General features: G+C 51.4%; 1 protein-coding gene and 1 pseudogene across 1 annotated transcript in view; one reads left to right on the top strand and one right to left on the bottom strand.

Moving 5' to 3' along the window:
* Positions 1–14,020, bottom strand: part of RAB20 (RAB20, member RAS oncogene family) — a 31,998-nt gene extending 17,978 nt beyond the window's left edge. The window contains exon 1 of the mRNA XM_057707668.1: positions 13,563–14,020. Coding sequence (XP_057563651.1) covers positions 13,563–13,734 — 172 coding nt within the window. The 5' untranslated portion in view covers positions 13,735–14,020. The remainder of the gene's footprint in view (positions 1–13,562) is intronic.
* Positions 14,021–18,527: 4,507 nt separating this feature from the next.
* Positions 18,528–19,797, top strand: LOC130835948 (ATP synthase subunit f, mitochondrial-like; annotated as a pseudogene).
* The last annotated feature ends 400 nt before the right edge of the window (positions 19,798–20,197 follow it).

Raw genomic sequence — 20,197 nt, 5'->3', positions numbered from 1 at the left:
ACGGGCTTTCTCTAGTTGCGGCGAGTGGGGGCTACTCTTCATTGTGGTGCACAGGCTCCTTACTGCGGTGGCTTCTCTTGTTGCAGAGCCCGGGCTCTAGACGGGCAGGCTTCAGTAGTTGTGGCAAGCTGGCTCAGTAGTTGTGGCTCACATGCTCTAGAGCACAGTCTCAGTAGTTGTGGCGCATGGGCTTAGTTGCTCTGCGGCATGTGAGATCTTCCCGGACCAGGAATTGAACCCGTGTCCCCTGCCCTGGCAGGCAGATTCTTAACCACTGCACCACCAGCAAAGTCCCTAAACCTCACAATTAATCCTGTAAATAAGGCTTGTTACTACAAACTTAAGACAAAGTAACACACTTAGAGACAAAAGGGATGATATCTTCATGAAAAGGTGCCCCAAAGGATTCTCCTAAAAATAAAAACCTGCCGATTCCAGATGCAGCACAAGAGGAAGGTGGTTCTTCAAAATCTGTTTAGATGATACTGTCATTTCAAGAAATATCGCAAGACGACAGCTTTCCAAAGGACGCAAGTCACACACCAGCCTTCCATTTCTGAGCAGAATCCCTGGCTTTTACTGAGGACACAGCAACTTGTAGCCGCCAATGGGGCAGGGCAAGCTCTCAGACCCCAAGACACAGAGGCACCCTCCCTCCTCCAGGACCTGGGCCCTCGGAAACCCACTCTGCCACCAAGCGAGGCTGCAGGCCCACCTGGCTGCCAGCGAGTCCTCAGGCACCCCTCCGTCCAGGTCTTCAGGGACAGCACGAGAGCTCGGGGAACGGGGGCACCTCTGTCCCCAGGGCAATTGGGAGGACACCTGACTCAGCCGCTCCGTCTACGTGAGCGCACCTCAGACACGTCCACATGGATGGGCATCATGTGCGTTAGTCCTGTTGCTACGACACAGCCAGCCTGAGCCAGACCTCTCTGGGACCTGCCACCCTCGGGTGTGGCACTGCTCCTGCGGCTCGTGGGCACCAAGCAGAGCGTACCGCGATCCCCACTTGTCGCCTCGTACGTGCGCACACGAGCCCACACTGTGCACACAGCATCCCTCCAGGCTCACACCCTCGCAGATGCCACTTTCGTGCAGGGCGGGCTTGCTGACCAAGTGCATACACCCTGGGCACCTGGCCCAGCTCAGATCCCTGCTCAGCCACTCCCGGGCTTACGGAAACCTACCTGGTTGCCTCCTGTGCCCTGGTGAGGGTTACGGGAGCTAAAATACACACAGCGCTAGGATCAGCCCTGGCCTTTAATGCTACGAAGCAGCAGCTATTATGTGGCCAAAATCTGCGCTGGAGGCTGTGGAGACGACGGCTGTTTTTGTGCAGGATTCCTGCAGGGCCGTGTGCTCAGCGGCCTCCGCAAACAGCGTCACACCCGCGCCACGCAGTCTGTTCTCCACACCTGAACACTCACTTTCAAACAGAGGTCAGCACTTCATGTGCAACCTGGAACCAAAGGGCTGCTTCTGCGAGGTGTAAATGTTCATCCACTACAACAACTCTTGATGCCTGTAAGGCCGTTAATAATAAAATTAAGAACGCTCAGAAATAAACAGGGAAACAGATGGGCAGGATACAAAGACAAACAGGCGTCCATGAGCTGGGCAACCGTGGTGAGAGCTGTGTTCTTTTTTTTCCCTTGTGCTCTTTTTTTTCCTTTCGCTATTTTATTTTTATTTTTTTAAGCTGAAGTATAGCTGATAGACACTGTTATATAAGTTATAGGTGTACAATGTAATGATTCACAATTCTTAAAGATTATGCCTCATTTATAGTTATTTTAAAATACTGGCTCTATTCCCTGCATTGTACAACATATCCTCGCAGCCTGATTCATACACAACCATTTGTACCTCTTAATCCCCTCCCCCCACACGGCCCCTCCCCTTCCCTCTTCCCACCGGTAACCTCTAGTCTGTTCTCTATATCTGTGTCTACTTCCTTTTTGTTACAGTCACTCGTTTGTTGTACTTTATAGATTCCATGCATAAGTGATATCACACAGTACTTGTCTTTCTCGGTCTGACTTATCTGACTTAGCATAATACCTTCCAAATCCACTCGTGTTGTACAACTGGCAAAATTTCATTCATTTTTATGGCCGAGTAGCGTTTCCCAATGTGCTGATACCACACTTGCTTTATCCATTCATCTGCCGATGGACACGCAGGCTGCCTCCAAGTCTTTGCTATTGTACACGGCACTGCTGTGAACACTGCAGTGTGTGTATCTTTTCAAATTCGTGTTTCGAACGTTGCATTACTTGAGCCAACAAATGTTTTTAAAGTTTTTTAATTCAAGGCAGAATAAGATATAACACTATAATTCTAATATTTGATGTGCTTGTACTAGCAGCACATAAAACCACCTTCAAGAGCTGTATTTCGTTTCTTATTTAATTCTACTTAGGTCTTTCAAGAAAATGCCCTCCCTGGAACTTTCCACGGCTGAGGATTTTTGATAAAATTCTAACACGTGAACAGCCAGTCACTGAGCATTTGGCCACAACGTGCAATACGTGCGCCTCTAATTTTCAGAAATAAAGGAAAACGCAAATTTACGGCACCTTCCCCAGGCTCCCATGTCCCCCGTAACATATTCACTTTGTTTGAGGAGAGAGAGCAAGGCCATCAGAGACTCGGAAAGGAGTTCTCGGAGACGCACCCAGCCCGGCGGCTCCTGGGGAAGTTCTTCAAAGCAGCCTTGAAACGGGTAAAAGCGTCCAACGCCTCCCCTGAGTTCTCACAATGTGGGGGCCAAGGAGCTACGACGGCTCATATCAAAGGACAAACAACTGCTGCGGAATCACGGGGACAGAACAAACGTCCCACCCCTCCCAGGTGGGGGTGGACCGGGGAGGCCCGGCCCCCTCCCCACAGCCCCCACCCTCCTGACAGCCACTCCTTCCCAAAGCACTAGTCTTACAAATAAACACAGGAGCATCTAAGAAAGAAAAAGTCTTTTGTTACTCTACCCAAAAAACCCACAAAACATTTGCTTCCCAACCACTGCTCTGGCAAACCGAGGGCTCTCAGTCCACCCCGGGCCGGCTGCCAGACTCAGTGGTGGCACCTACACACCGCAGGCCTGGGGCCGCTTCCCTCGGCCAGGCCTGTTCCCCAAGACAGAAGGGCTTTTCAGGCCCAGGTCCGGGCATTTCTGGAAACACAAGTGGCCCTTCAACAATGGGGAACTGGGGACCTCCCTGGTGGCGCAGTGGTTAAGAATTCGCCTGCCAATACAGGGGACACGGGTTTGAGCCCTGGGCCGGGAAGATCCCACACGCCTTGGAACAACTACTGAAGCCCACTCGTCCTAGAGCCCGAGTGCCACAACTACTGAGCCTATGCATTGCAACTACTGAAGCCTGTGCACTCTAGAGCCCGTGCTCCGCAGTAAGAGAAGCCACCGCATTAAGAAGCTGGTGCACCGCCACGAAGAGTGGGCCCTGCTCACCACAACTAGAGAAAGCCCGCACGCAGCAACAAAGACCCAATGCAGCCAAGTATAAATTTTGAAAAAACACGAGGAACTGACTGAACATCAGGAATGCAGGAAAAAAGTGAGGTCCCAGCCCCGCACCCTCTTTCAAAAAGCAGATGAGAAATCATAGACAAACTGGAAATCAAAACTTCTAACGTAGGCCACTGAGATCAAAAGTCGTAAACGCCCATCGGCGGTCACCTGATAACATCCACCACCCAGGGCTGACGCCGCCTGCTGTGCTGCAGCACTTGTCCGCTCGTCTGGGTGCTACCCAGGCACAAGGGAGACAGCTGCATCTCACCCTGGTCTCCGAGGATGCTGTTCCAGGGCAGCGTGCAGGGGACGGGCCCTGCACGTGGAGGGCGCCCGTACGGTGGCGGGAAGCGTGGAAAGGAGCCCACGAAACGGGACGAGAAGCCGACCTCCAATCCAGCCTCCCCAGCCTCCAGCGCGACCTGGGCCTTAGCTTCCTGATCCACAAAAGGGCGATGATAAAAATACCAACTCCACACAGTAGTTGTAGGAAATAAGAGACGAGGCCCCCAAAGCACTCAGCATGGTGTCTGGCGTCCCTGAAGCCAAGGTCATCCCTGCTGTTCACACGGGCAGGGGCCCCAGCAAGGCAGGGGCCGTGAGTCAGCGACCTGGACGCCCTCAGAAAACACGTCCCAAGCCAGCTTTCCCTAGGACACCTCCCTGTTTCCTAAGCAGACCGCAGCGGGGGAGGATTTCAAAGCACAGCTGCCCCTAAAATTAAAGGAAGCATCCATCATAGAGGCAAAGGCGGCAGGAAACAAGGTGTGAAGACCGCCCTGCGGGAGGCACAGCAGCCCGGCTCCGGCCCCTTTCTGCACCAGCGGGCCACCGGCCATTGGACAAATCACTTCCTGAGCCTGTCTCTTCATCTGAAAGAGGAAGAGGCCGAAAACCCGAATCTTTAAATCCTGTTCTATTTTCACAGGATTACACCAGACTCTGTGCCCCTACAATGGGGGTACGTGCAACAGATACGCCTAGTGTACGGACACCTGTGTGCTCGGACGTGAAGACCCTGCAGAGGTGAAGGGTGCTCCTACAGTGGTCCGACTGGTCTCACCTTTGCTGCAAGCAAACCCGGAGAGGTCAAAGCTAAGCTCCACTTTGCTCGTGGGTCCAAGGCCATTTAAGCTAAGAGAATGGGAAGCTGAGCAGTGGGCAGCTGAGGTATTTCAGAGGCCTGAGACCAGCCCACAGAGGCCAGGCCAGCATCAGGGAAGCCACCAGTTCACACCCACTTCCTCTCGGTCCACAGAACAAATCAACGAGTGTTCATGAAACGCTTTGTAGGAGATACAAGCTCAGCGTGGCCTTCTCTTGGAATGGAAATACTCGAGTAAGTGTGTGGTTTGGGTTCGCTTGGGCTGAGCAGGAAGGCAGATCTCAGAGAGGAGATGGTTTTGAAGGCTGGTTGGAAATGACTTATCAGAGGAAACAAGGCAGTAAGTGGCCAAGGCAGCTGTCCCCAGGCTCCCCGCATGGACTTCTTCCTAGAGGACTCTGCTGATGAGACAGAGTGAGCTGTTAAGTCTGTCTGTTTTATGGCCAAGACCCAATCTGGGTCTCTCCTCCCCACTGCCTCCCTCCAAGTGCCCTGCCTTTCCAGCTACACTTCTGTGACACCGGCAGAGAAATCAACGAAATTTCCATTGCAGAATTGTCCACATGTCAGCTAAGAAAAACAAGAAACAGACCGTTCTCTTCATAAACATGCCTAAGGCCTAACTACCTGGTATACAACACAGAACACTCTCCAAGTCTGTACAGGGAAATGTAAGTGTCTCAACAAATGGAAGCTAAAACAGAAACTGGCTTTTTAACTAGCGGTGTTGGGTCAGCTTGGTGTTCAACATACACTGACTATAAAACCCAAACATCTTACTCCTAGGTGGTTCACCCGAGAGGTGAAAATTTATGTTCACACAAAAACCTCTCTGTGAATGTTTATAGTGGCTTTATTTATAACCACCAAAACCTGAAAACAACCTAAATATCCTTCACTGGTGGATGGATAACCCGGCAATGGTACGGCCGTACCTTTGAATGTTACTCGACAATTCACAGGATTGAACAACACAGATGGATCTAAAATGCATTAAGCACAAGAAGTCAGACTCAAAACGCTCCACGCTGTATGAGCCTAGAAAAGACAATGACAGGGACAGAAAAGAGGTCAGCCCTACCGGGGGGCTGGGGTAAGAGGGGTGATTCGGAGGGACCAGGGATTTTTTTTAAATGATGGAAATGGTTTGTATTTTGGTTGTGCGTGTGTTACACAACTGCACGTGTTTGTCAAAACTCTTAACTATACACTAAAAAAGGGTGAGTTTTACTGCACATATGCAAACATTCAATAAACCTTAGTTAAAATAAACCAAGATAATCTACCAAAAAAACAAAAACCATTATATAGGCAAAACATGTTGCCAATTTTTAAGCTACAAAGTCAAAAGCTTTTAAAATTCACGTGGGAAAAAAAACCTCCCAGGTTTACCTAGACAGCATATTAAATACGAAATTGTATATTAAATACCATCATACTGTCATTTAAAGAACAGAATGGGGGAAAGTTCTGAGTCAAGGTTGTGGTATATATAACAGAAGCACATCTTTCTAGAGTCACTTTTTGGAACTAAAGATAAACAAGAATTATAAATCAATAGTCTTTATACCCAGACAAAACTATAATTCGAAAAGATACATGCACCCCTATGTTCACGGCAGCACGATTTACGACACCCAAGACATGGAAAAGACCTAAATGTCCTTCAACAGAGGAATGGATAAAGAAGAAGTGGTACATATATGCTATGAACTATTACTCAGCCAACAAAAAGAATGAAATAATGCCACTTGCAGCAGTATGGACTGATCTAGAGATGATCATACTAAGCGAAGTAAGTCAGACAGAGAAAGACAGATAGCATATGATATCACCTGCATGTGAAATCTAAAATACGATACAAATCAACATATCTACAAGACAAAAACAGACTCACAGGCCTAGAGAACAGACTTGTGGTTTCCAAGGGGGAGGAGGGATAGGGGAGAGAAGGAGGGGGAGTTTGAGATCAGCAGAGGCAAACTATTATAAATAGGATGGATAAACAACAAGGTCCTACTGTACAGCACAGGGAACTATGTTCATTATTCTGTGACAAATCATAATGGAAAAGAATATGAAAAAATGTATACATATGTATAACTGAGTCACGTTGCGGTACAGCAGAAATTAACACAACATTGTACATCAACTACACTTCTATAAAATTTTTAAAAAAATAAATCAAGTCTTCATCTCTGTTTTCAGCACTTGGAAAGTGCCGTGCCACTTCCTTCCGACCATCATGGTTTCTGATGAATTATCTGCTGTCATTATAATCTATTTTTCTCCTTTGATTGTTTCCAAGATATTTTCCTTGTCTTTAGTTTTCAGAGTTTAATTATGATGTCTCTTGGCATGGGTTTCTTTGGGTTTATCCTGTTAGTGATTCTCTCGGCTTCTGGAATTTGCAGGTTTATGTGTGTTGCCAGATTTGGAAAGTTTTTAGGCATTATTTCTGCTGGTACTGTCAGTCCCGCCTTTCTCCTCTCCTTCCAGGACCCCGATGACACAACGTGACATCTTCGGTCCACAGGTGCCTGCAACTCTGTTCATTTTCATTCTATTCGATTTCAGGTTGGGTGACATTGATTGTTCAACCTTCCAGCTCCCGGTCTCCTTCCTCTCTCCCCTCCATTCAGCTGTTGAGTCCATCCACTGAGTCATTTATCTTGGTTGTATTTTTTCAGTTCAGAAATTCCCATTAGGCCTTTTTTTGATCAGTTCTTCCTGAGGCTCTCTATGTTTTCTCACTTATGTAGTGTGATCATAATTGCTCACCAAAGCATTCTCGTGACAACTCTTTGAAGCCTTGGTCGGGTAACCCTGGCATCTCTGCCATCTTGGTCCTGGCATCTATTCATCACCTTCTTTGGATTCAGTTTGAGATCTTCCTGGTTCTCATATGATGAGTGATTTCTGACTGAAACCTGGACATTTTCACACTGGGTTATGAGACTCCGCGTCTTACTTGAACCTTGCATTTTAGCTGGTCCCCCGGCATCATCTCGGCAGGGGCTGAGGGGGCCGGGCAGGCACTGCCTCTTTTCTGGCAGGTGAAAGCAATCATCCAAGTTCCCCACGTGGCATCCACTCCCACCGTGAAGTGGGGGTGGGGTGGGGGTGGGGGGAGAGACCCCCCTGCCGGGGATAAGAACCCAGCGCCCAGCAGGCCTTCCCTGACACCCCCCAGTGGGCGTTGGGGTGCCTCATCACAGCTGGGCAGGGGGGCAAGCCCTGGCTCCCGGGAGGCCTTCCGGGTGAGTGTGGGGGTGGCCCCAGTTTTTCCTGTGTGTTGGCTGGAGTACAGCAGTTACTGTCTAAAAGGACTCTGTCTTGCTGTGCTACCTCTTCCCCGGTCCTTTGGTGAGAGAGTAGCCTTGCTTTGTTTTGTTTTGTCTGTAGCCTTTGGCATTTCTAAATTTCTGGCTTTTTCAGCTCCAAGTCTGGGATAAATGAGGCAAAAAGAAAACCGAGGGAGCTCACCGCTGGGTCACTCTTTGGATCCCGGGGTCCCTGGCCAGTCTGCCTTCTTCTCTCCATCTTTCAGAGACTTCTGATGTTTGTTTTATATATAACACCCCAAAGTTTTTAGCTGTAATTAGTGGGAAGAGTAGGCGAAAGTACTCCTGCTCCAGCTTCCCAGAAGCAGAAGTCCCAGTGTGTCATTCTTCCTCTCTAAATAGACTTGAAACGTATCGAAGTCAAAAGAGATAAGAGCCTCTGAAGAGTCGTTTCAAGGACACATACAAATAACACCAGGAACCAGTATCTCCTCAGCAGGCACGCGCTGGCCTGTTCGGGGCTGCGTCTGGGCCCCTGACGATGAGATCTTCACCCTGATCGTATCATTCACAGTCAGCCCCTCGCGAAGACAATAAAACTGCAACCTTCGGCCTCTGCAAACTGTTCCCACTGTTTTCAACAATTTCATCCAGCAAAACAGCTTAAAAAAAAATCCCACAGAGTAAAATGCTCGAGTCTATGAAAAACATAAAAATGAACACAACCCAATCTTCCCTCCAAGAGCTTGTAAGTCAAAGGAAAGACAAACAGGTAACAGAATAGATAAAAGACAGCACCCGTTGAGGCACACCAGGTCACGCAGCAGCACCGTCGGGGGGGGGGAGCAGAAACCTGGCCCTACCGTGACTGCTTCGCCAAGCACGTGACAGTGGAAGACGGGACAAAATTCAAGTTGGACATTGCCGCGATAGGGGACAGCCCCAGACAGAGACTCCTCGAGCAACGGCGAGAACAGAGGAGAAGGGCGCCTGTGACCAATTCCCAACAGCGCCCCAGGCTCGGCACTGAGGCACCTGCCCCCACGGCAGGCCAAGAGGACAGGGGCCGTGAGAGTCTATCGTCACAGGGACCGAGCCCTCCCTCTAAGAATAAAGAGTCCTCTAAAGTCATGTATGTACACGTATGTACATGTGTGTAGAATTTCTTTTTCACAGAGAGGGAAGTTCTGTGGAGTCTCAATCAAGCGAGAGGGGTCAGTTAGGAACCAGAAAGTCTCTACTTCTCCTACGGACTTAACGTTAACAAGGCATGAAATTATCGTCTAGAGATGCTACACGTGATTCAGGTATCAGTTCACAAAGTGCTGGACCCCAATTAGTCACGGGAACCACACCACACTAGTGACCCCTAAACACCTCTCCCCTCCCACCCTCCGAGTTCCCGGCGCCTCCTCCAGGGGGACTCCGGGCTGACCTCCCAGCATGTGCAGCTGCGCACAGACAGCCTTTGTCCTCTGAGATCTCTCAGTACAATGGCTCTTTGTCCGCCCTGCGGAGCCCAGACAGTCAATTTTCTTCCACCTATCATAACACCCACATTCATATTCAGGCCACTGTTTTTGCTCAAGAAAGCAGAGAAATGCTGCAAATGACGCCTTGACCCCAGAGGGTGCCTATTCAAAGTCTTCGGTAGTGCTGAAGATGCGACCCACCCACGAAGATGTGGGCCACCCACAAAGATGGGGACCACCTACCAAGACACGGACCACAACAAAGACGTGGACCACCTACAAAGACACGGACCACCTACCAAGACACGGACCACCTACCAAGACAGAGACCACCCACAAAGACATGGGCCACCCACAAAGACGTGGACAACTACAACACAGGCTTTGCAGGCTTAGCTTCCAGACCCCAAAACGAAACTAAGATCTATTTCCAAGGACTTTTTCTCAGTAGCAGCCCATGGTAATCTCAAATCCAGGCTCCACCCTCCCCCAGTCTTGCTCTGAGTGGACACCCAGGAGAAATCTGACAGCCTCGTGTCAGGTTTAACTGAATCAGGGGTCCTCTCAATCCCTGAATGCTAAACTCTTTGGGGAGTTTCTACAACTACAAAAGGAGTTTTAGAAAAGTACTTTCCTTTTTATGTGACCTAAACCAGGAGTCAGCAAACTATTTCTGCAAAGGGCCAGGCTGAACAGTTTTGTCTTTCTGTGCTGTATGGTCTCTGCTGCAGCCACTCAGCTCTGCTGCTGTAAGACACTGAGCGGGCCGGGTGCCAATAACACTATGCAAGGCGACAGCGAGGCCAGGTCAGCCCCCTGATCTACAGAAAGGGGAGGTCACCCCCCAGATGTCCCCGTCACACCAATCTTGCTTGTCAGGATCAGGACCTCAAAACCCACTCAGCAGCTGCACTAATAAATTAAAAGAGCCTCCTAAAATCCAAGCCCCCCACCGTCTGGGTCCGGGCACACTTGGCATGGGCTGTCCATGTGCTTATTATGCCCCAACCTCTCAAGGCTGACACACAGCCCTCACAGACTGGTCCAAAGCATCAAGGACCCGCAGCTCGGCAGCCCCGGTCAAAGAGAGCTCTTCTCCACGGGCATCCATAACCCTGCCCTTCCAACCTGAACTAACCCCACTTCTGAAGCAGCATACCAGCCATTCCCTGGATCCAGGAGCAGCTGCCTAGAAGTGGGGCTAGGGGCTGTGGCTTCCATGCAGAGCAGAAGGGGAATGACCCAGGCTCATGGTCCTCAGAAGGATGGTCCGTGTCATCTGGCATCTTCACTGTGCACCACCCCATGCCCCACAGATGCTCCCCCAGGACGGCACGGCTGTTTTTCACAGGACTGAGGCTCTCAGTCGTGCCACAGGAGGCTCAGCCCTCTTGGCTAACTTCACGGCGTGAGCAATGACATTCCCCTCCTCTGGGGAGCACGATTTCACGACCCAGAACTCCCGCATCCTCTCCTGGCTTGTTCAAGGGAAAGATCTTAAACCAGGGGCTCTGAACCCCATCGCTCTTGGAGCCACTACGTTTCTGGTCATTTGTCACAGCAGCAGCAGAAGGAAACCAAAACTGACACTGGGAGTGGGGTGCTGCTGTAACTGCAAAAGTGGTTTTGCAATCGGGCGATGGGCAGAGCCTGGGAGAATTCGAGACACGTGGTGGAACCCGCTCCAGCCCCATCCACTGTCACAATCCCTCGGAAGGAGTCCCGTGCCAACTGACTGAGATAACTACAAGAGCCCTGCAAATCTCCTCTCCCCTCTCCGCCCCACCCCCCACCCTCTGGCAGGCTTTGGGGTGCCAGCACTGCTGTCTGGAAGGAAGTGCCCAGAGCAGAACGGGAGCTCTGATGCCTCACCATCATTTTTATTACTCAGCCCCCTCCCACCCCACCCACGCCTCGGGAGCAAGAGCAGCGATTAAAAAAATGTGCATCCTCTAGCCAGTCCCCATCCCTCTGCCTCCGTTATAAAAACTAAAATGAATGCAACTTAGAAGACAGTGTGGAATATAAAGAAAGTTTAAGGGCAAAGCAAAAGGAGGAAACAAGATGGAATCCCCTAAAAGTTAAACTTTTGCATTTCCAACAAGGATTACCTGAAAGGCAAAGAGTCACACCTGCCTGTTCCCTCCGGGCTGCCCGTAACCCCACAGTCCCTGGGGAGCCAGGCACAGAGGTGGCCTGTGTCCCGGGTGACTCCGAGCCTCGGTCACCCTGAGCGTGTGTACACAGGAGGTCAGCAGTGTGGAGACGGGGCCTGGGGCCCCACTGCCTCGGGGCCTGGCTGAGCTCACGCTCGGGGTTCCGGGAAGAAGGCAGCAGCCCGGGCAGCCAGGAAATGAGTCGCTGCCCCCAGAAGCCCAACAAGATACCGAGGACACCTCATCAGCCCTATTACAAAATCCTCTGGCGGTCAAAATTCCGGCTGCATCATGGCCTCAGCACTGAAGAAGAAAGTGAAAGACTGAAATTACTTCTTCCTACCCTGGATGCCAAGATGCCTGCGCTGACACCAACGGTCAGCTCCTGTTCCAGAAACACCACGCCACGTGGTAAAGGTCAGCTTCTAACGGCAGCCACCGCAGGGCCCTGGGTTTGGGACCACCGGCACCAATCCTGCCTTACCCTCTAGTAAACCAAGGACAGCAGTGAGATCCGGCCAGTCCACCAAAGGAGCCTCCGGTCCAGCCTCGTACAAAACAGGCAGACGCGTCCTGTTAACTTGGTCTGAATCCTAGAGCCCTGGTTCCAGTGCCACCAAATCCTTAGTGCTGCAGAGTCAGCGTTAGGTACAGGATCTTAGCGGAGCCTCACTCACTCTGCAGCCTGGAGGTGGAGAACAGCGCAGGGAAGGTACCTGGGAGACACTGTTTTCACAGCAAGTTTGCAGATAAATTGGTCAAGATGTGAACAACCATAAGAGCAAAAAAGACAGCAACAGAGAAAGCAGGAAGGAGAGAGGAGCGGTGACGTCCCAGAGAGGAGAGAGATGTTCCAGAGCAGCCTTCGTTCCTTCAGCTTTAAACAGAGAACGGGTTATAATCGTGTTTATTCAGCTGACTGGTGCACCCAAGTCGGCAATTTCAAAATTCTGGACAGGACCTTCCAGGATACGTATCACTTCTTAAAGTGCAGACATTTAGGGAATCCCCTGGCGGTCCAGTGCTTAGGACTCTGTGCTTTCGCTACCGTGGGCCAAGATTCAACCCCTGGTCAGGGAACTAAGATCCCGCAAGCCAAAGGGCACAGCCAAAAATAAAACAAAAACACAACAAACGAAGAAACTAAAGTGCAGGCATTTAAAAAGCCAGACCTTAAAGTTGCAGGCTTTCAAAAAGTCACGCTCATTGAAAATGGGCCACACTATTTACAGTTCATTTACTTGCAGTATCTTGTTCTTTTTCATGGGGAAGGAAATATGTTCTATTGTAACACTCTAACGTCCAGGCAATTACGTAGAGTTAACAGACTGAAAGCTTGAATCAAGATGCTCTGATATACTGTACTTTTGAAAAAAAACACAAATACACCACAGGCACTACGAACAATTATTACCTATCTTAAAGATGCTGCTACAATCACTTCAAAGCCCCGTAACACGCGCGATCCCGGATCACGTGGATGATAGGCGGAACCTGCAGACGCGCCTGGCGCTGCGGTAGGGGAGCTGAGCGCTGCTTCCTCGCCTCCTGCCTAAACCGTCAGGCTCGCTCAGAACTCAGAGCCTCTGTGTGCTCTCTTGTAAGGAGAGGGGATTCTCACTAGCTCTGCTCACCCCTCAAGGCTGTGTGGACAGCGACAAGACCCGGCGTTGGTGGGAGGACTTACAGGCCTCTAGTTACCATTAGCTGGCTGGGCTGGGGTGCTCTGCTACCCCAAAGGTCCTGTCTTCGGAACCCGGGGTGCTTTCCTGGACTGTGGATGAGATGCACCCAGAGGCTAAAGAGTTTCCCAATCCGCCAAGAAACCAAGTGATAGGGGCCAGGGGTGGCCCCACACTGTGACCAGGGGCCTGATCCTTGAGACGGGGTCCCCTGCGGAGCAAGGGGCGGGCCCGTGTGGGGCAGGAGACGCCTGCTCTGGGGGCCCTTGGCCCTGGGGGACCCCTGCCCTGGGGGACGCTCCTCTCCAGCTGGAGGCCCCTCGCCCCTCACCTGCAGTGTCCCAGATGGAGATGTTGTAGGAGCGCCACTGCTTCAGGTAGAAGGCGCCGCCCACCGTGCTGACCGTGTCCGGGAAGCGCCGCTCCATGTACCTCTGCAGCAGCGACGTCTTGCCCACGTTCATGTCCCCCAAAAGCACGATCTTCCCGTCGGGCTTCCTCATCTTCCCGCAGGAGGCACTCGTCCCTTCTCCCGCACCCTTCTGGCCCGTGAGCCCGGGGCGCGGCCGCAGCAGCCGGACGCCCCGAGGCTGCTCAGACCCGGGACTCGCGGAGACCGGACACGCGGGGCCCCAGACTCGCGGGGCCCCCGAACTTGCGGGGACCCTCTCCTCCGCACGCCTGGGAACGCGGGAGAGGCAGTGCGTCTCCGCGCTGGGCTGGAGCCTGGGGCGCAGCCCGATGCCCAGCTCGGGTGTCCGAACCGCCGCGGACGGCCCCGGGCCCAGGGCGCCCGGCCCCGCCCCGCCCCCACGCCCTTCGCCTGCCCCCAGCCCCGCCCACCCAGGCTCCCGACGGCCGGGCCCCGCCTCGGACCCCGCCCCGCGCCCCGCCCGGGTGGACCCGGCTCCGGGCGCGACCCGCGCTCGCTCCCCCGGCGGGCGGCCCGGGACGGACGCAGCGGAAGCGCGGAGGCCTCGCGCGGGCCGGGGCGCCCGGTCGGGGCGGCTGGAGGATGCAGAGCGGCGTCCCGGGAGGGGGGTCCGGGATGGGCGCGGCGCAGGGACGCGCTCCAGCCCGGCCCCCGCCAGGCTCTCCTCCTCCGCGGGCGCAGCTGTGGCCCCCGGGCCGGGCGCACGGCGTTTTCCTCGAGGCGGCGCCTGCCAGGACCGGCGCTCCGGTGCCCGGGAGTGGTTAGGAGCGAGGGGCGCGCGCTGGCGCCGGGTCTGCGCTGCCGCGGTCCCTCTGGCGAGCAGCCGGCTCTGCTGGTCCGTGTCTGAGGAGCGGGCAGCCAGCGCCGCCGGGAGCTTCGGGGTGGACGCTTGACCTTGGCGGTTGCGCTGGCGAGGGACCAAACCCTTGCGTTTTCCTTCTCCCATGGGGAGAGCCGCTGAGACGGCGGTGATGCTCCAGGGTGAGCGCCGGGGGGCGGCGTCCGGGTCCTGGGCTTCCCCGCAGCAGGGGGGCGGGGCGCTCTGAGACTCCGCGGGGCCTGGGGGGGCGCGGGGGGGCGTCTCACGCGGGGAGGCCCGGCCTTGCACGACTCCTGCCCTGCTCCCTGTTTCCTGGCCCGCTAATCGGAACTCTGCCCCCCCCACCCCCCCAGCTTTTCACGACGGCCCTGCCAGCCCCTCCCCCTCCGCGGCCCCGCCCTGCCTTATCCCCCAGCCCTCTCTGACGAGGGGCGCGCGGCCGCCCCCCCGGGCAGCCTTCCTCTCTGCAGCGTCCGCGGCGGGAAGAAGGGGCTGCTCCTGCTTGGCTCACCCCTGGGCCGAGCGGCGCGTCCCCAGCACCTCGCAGTTGCTCAGGAAAGCTCTGAGTCGGGGCGCAGTGGGTGAATTAATTCAGCATCCTGGGGGCCCCAAGGGGTCCGGGCAGACGTCCCCACCAGCCCTGCCCCCCGCCTCCGGTGGTTTAAATCTCCCTGGGCACGGGGAGCGTCTTCTCAGCTAATTCTGCATCCCCGGCTCACCGCAGCTTTCTCCGCCCCTCCCTCCTTCCATAAACACGGGAACGCCGGCCCTTGAGGGCGGCGATTTTTTTCCCCTTTCGCTGGTGTCTCCCAAGTGCCCAGAACTGGAGGAACGCAGTCCCCGCGCACTCAGCGTGTGTTTGAATACATGTGTCGGTGAGCTGGATGGTGTCTCCACCTGAAGCACGGGTGTGTTCTGAGCAGGATTTGGGGGGCAGTGCAGGCCCCAGCACGTCACCCACTGCCTGGCACGGAGAATTCACTCAGCAAGTTTGTTTAAATTGTCCAGCACTCTGAAAAACTAAATTTAACCAGGAGAATGTCTCCATATCAAATTTCAACCACTCCTAAAAAATGCCTTAAAGACTCATTCCTTTTCAGGAAGCAGGACTGAGGAAGAAGTTAAAAGGTTAAAGTCTGTTGAAACTAGCCACTCTCATGCTGAGTGCAGTGTTTATTCTGCCTGCATTAAAGCACTGGCCTAACAGGGTAATCCTTTTTCCAGCTGCTTAGATGAAAAGTGCCCAAGGCTAAGAAAATTAGGTAGCTCCTTTTTAAAGCCATGCAAACTGAACAATTCTGGGACTGTCCACAGTTAAAATAAAAGAAATAAGAAAATGTGGTTGCTTCTATTGGATTTTGCAGAGTGGCTTGGGAGTTCATGGGTACTTTGTTTACACAACAATTATACCTTTTAAAGTACTTTCCTCTTAAACAAACAAACAACCCCTGGCTGTCTATGTGTTTTTTCTTCAGCAGATAAGAGTTGAGGAGCTAAGCTCTAGGTCCTGACCTGGGGCTAGAACAATGAGAAAGACAGCTAACAAAATAAACGAGCAAAATATATAGTGTCCTAGATGGTGATTAAATGTTTGATGGAGAAAAACAGAGCAGGGAGGTGGGTAGAGAGCTAGGCCTGGGGATGGATGCAGGGGTTCAGTTTTGAACCGGATGTCTGCAGAGATGAAGTTTCTAGAGCAGCAGAAAGAGGTTAGGAGTTAAACATGCAGTTATCTGGAGGAAGAAGGGTTCAGGCACAGAGAGCAGTGCGTGCAAAGGCCCTGAGGCAGAAGGCTGCCTGGTGGGCTTCATGGGAGTACAGAGCAGGGAACATAGCTGGTGAGCTGGACCCCAGGCCCATGAGGAAGGGGGGCAGGTGGCCAGAGAAGGTCATTAGGGCCCGTGGTCGTGATGAGGGCTGTGGCTTGTGCTCTGAACCAGGTGGAAGGGTGTCGGAGGCTTCTGGGCAGAGAGAAGACGTGATCTCTCCTGACACCTGCCTGCTGTGCTGCAGTGGCCGTGGCAGGTGCGGCACATCACGGGGAGACGGGTGGCTGGGATCAGCGTGGTGACCGAGGAGCCCTCGGTCACTGCTTAGCTTCTGGATGCACGTTACAGGTAGGCGGCACAGGATTTGGTGTGGGTCAGAGGTGGAATAAAAAGAGGGGCTAGGAGGGGCTGGGAGGGGAGAGGGAGAAGAGGGAGGGAGGGAAGGCGAGAGGAGCCAGAAGCCAGCATCTGGACAGGTGGGCGCCACATCCACCTTGCTCAGTCTAGAGGAGCAGCTGTCCATCTCTCGGGCGGGGCTTCCAACCTCAGCGCCGCTGCCGTCTTGGCCCTGATGACTCAGGTGTGGCAGGTGTCCTGTGGACGTTCAGCACCGCCCCCTGGCCTCTACCTACTAGACAGGACGGGAGACACCATCACGCCCCCCATGTGACGGCCGATCAGTGTCTCCAGGCAGTGCCAGCTGTTCCCTGGGGCCAAAATTGCCTTCAGTGTAGAACTACTGCTCTAGAATAATCCCAGTGCACTTTAGAGCTAATCATTAAATGTCCGAGAAGTGAACACCACTCACTAGTGATGCTGTTGTTTTGAAACATGTCTTCTGAGGTATTGATAAACATTGTGGAAATCTCTATGTGTCCCACATAAAGCAGTGACTGCTATTTACATCCCCTACTAGGTACTGGTTTCATCACCTAGATCATCTCTTCTACCCATAGCATCCCTTAAAGCAGAGGTCCCCAACCCCTGGGCTGCAGACCCCTACGGGTCCACGGCCTGTTAGGAACCAGGCAGCACGGCAGGAGGCGAGCAGCGGGCGAGCGAAGCTTTATCGTCCACTGCCCCCATCGCTCGTTTTACCGCCTGAACCATCTACCCCCCGCCCCGTCCGTGGAAACATTGTCTTCCACGAAACAGGTCCCTGGTGCCGGAAAGGTTGGGGGCTGCTGCCTTGAAGTAGATTCCTGATCAGAGAAACCACAGCCGAGTGTGAGTAAGGAACTTTCTTGGGTCACACAGCTGGCTCGTGGCAAAAGGCATGTGTCTCAGCTTAAGGTCCCACCCTGCGCCGTGCCCTCTGGGCCGTGTCCCCAACACTTATGCCCATAAAATACTGATTCTCTTGCCCTTAGTTCACATCCACAGAACCTGCATCTACTTAAGAACAAAAGTGATTTGTGTAGGAGGTGTTGTCCTTGAAATGGTCCACCAGCGGCTGGAGATGCCCCCCCCAGGGTGGATAGAGCGGGTTGATCTGTTATATCCTAATAACAGGTATCCTAAGGTACATGCATACATACATATATATATTCTTTTTCAGATTATTTTCCATTATAGGTTCTTACAAGATATTGAAAAAAAAAAAGGGAATTCCCTGGCGGTCCAGTGGTTAGGACTTGGTGCTTTCACTGCCGTTGGCTGGGTTCAATCCTTTGTCGGGGAACTAAGATCCCACAAGTCGAGTGGCATGACAAAAAAGAAAAAAAAAGAAAAAAAAAAGATATTGAATATAGTTTCCTGTACTTCAATAGAATTTTTACAGATATTTTGTATGTATGTATAACTGAATCACTTTGCTATACACCTGAATCTAACACAACACTGTAAATCAACTATATACTTCAATTTAAAAAAAGAGAGAAAAATAAGGCAAAAAAAATCTGTTGGTCGTTAGTGGTTTTTCTTGTTAGTTGCCTATTTATAACCTACACACATTGTTAAATTAGGGCGCTACTCTAGGTTTGACATTCTTCAAAATTAAAACTTGGGGGTCGAATTTTACCACCTGGGACAGCACCTCATACCATCGACGAGGTGGCCTCCACCTCCGCCTTTTTGCATGCTCCTTGATGCAGACCCATCCAAGCGAGAAACCAGCCTAGATCACCGTGGAAACAACTGTGCAGAGGTCTGGGTTTTCTGGACTCTGTGTTTTTCTGGTAAAGGAACCCAGAGGACTGATCAGCTCCTGCACGTCTAAAACTGTGGCCCGTAGACCAATAACATTCAGGGATGTGGCCACTGAGTTCTTTAAGCATGCGTGAGGATTTCTCAACCCTGCTCAGAAGAAGTTGTACCGCGATGTGATCGAGGAGCACTGTAACCATTCCGTTTCTAAGCCAGACATAATTGTGTTATTAGGGCCAGGAAAAGAACCCCGGATGGTTGTGAGGGAAGAGACAAGAGGCTGGAGTACAGATTTGGATTCAGCTTATAAAATAATCAGCAAGAGAAAAACGTTTGTATCTGGCAAACATCCATCTCTTCTTCTGCATCAGATAATTCATCATGATCTCTGAAGATCTCTCTGAGGAGCAAACAGCCAGGACTCCCAGGTGGCGTCCGTTGTCCCACTGAAGGAGAAGAAGCTCCTGGATGTCAGGTTAAGGGAGCTTCCGGGCTGGATGCTAATGCTGGCTTTCATCCCTAAAGGCATTGCTGGAGCCTTTCAAAGAGGTTATTAGCGGTATTACAACAAGTATTTCAACATGAAGAAAGGAAGCATTGCTGGGCGTTCTGTGGTGCTGGTAGCTCACGTGCTGTTCCGCTGCCGCGGTTCTTACAAGGGACTTAAACATGAGCAGCCAAGCGAGGACCACTGAAGAGGGCACACTCTGCATTCCTGACCGCGACCTTTGCGGAGCACCCCTGAATGCTTTCATATCCTGATGGAGAATTAACACCCAAAAGGTGACGGGTGAAAAGAAAAAAAAAAAAGATCTCAGCAGCTTTCAAGTATGTAATACAGTATTATTAACTATAGTCACCATTCTGTATATTACATCCCCCGACTTGCTTTTTTTATAATTGGAGATTTGTAGCTTTTGACCACCTTCACCCACTTCACCCACTGCCTCTGGCCACCATCAATCTGTTCTCTGTATCTATGACTTTAGTTTCATTTTTTTGGTTTTGATTTTGTTGTTTTTTTTTTAATCTGTGAGATCATACGGTATTGGTGTCTGTCTTTGTCTGACTTCACTTAGTACAGTGCCCTCCGGATCTGTCCATGTGGAACTGCTGGGTTAGATGGTAATTCTAGTTTTAATTTTTTGCGGCATCCCCATACTGTTTTCCATACGACCTGCACTAATGTGCATTCCCTCCAGCAGTACATGAAGTTTCCCTTTTCTCCACGTTCTTGCCAACACTCGTTATTTTTTGTCTTTTCGGTAATAGCCATTTTTACAGGTGTGAGGTGATATTTTATAGTAGTTTTGATTCGTATTTCCCTGATGATAAGTGACGGCAAACACCGTTTCCTGTACCTGTTGGCAATTTGTATGTCTTCTTAGGAAAAATGTCTATTCAGAGCCTCTTCCCACTTTTTAATTGGGTTGTTTGTTTGCTTTTCTATTAAGTTGTATAAGGTTTTTTTTTAAATATATTGTGGATTGTGAATCAACTATAAGCCAATATAAAATAAAAATTTTTTTAAATAAAAAATAAACAAATAAATAAACTTGGGGGTCATATGTGTATCATATGTAAATAATTTCAAACACATAAATACAAAACATCTACATTATAAACATATATAAATAAATTTCTATGATATATACGTATATAAAGCTTATATGTATATATTTGTTTACATAAGTAAGTCAACCTTGTTTATGGTGATTTTTTTTAATGTACACATATTTTTTATTTGTAAGTAACTGAATCTACCAACTTCTCCTGCGTAGTTTCTGGCCATTTCAATA

This window comes from Hippopotamus amphibius, chromosome 14 (genome assembly GCF_030028045.1).
Source record: "Hippopotamus amphibius kiboko isolate mHipAmp2 chromosome 14, mHipAmp2.hap2, whole genome shotgun sequence".
NCBI classification, from domain to species: Eukaryota; Metazoa; Chordata; class Mammalia; order Artiodactyla; family Hippopotamidae; genus Hippopotamus; species Hippopotamus amphibius.
This window is presented reverse-complemented; position numbering and strand designations above follow the sequence as displayed.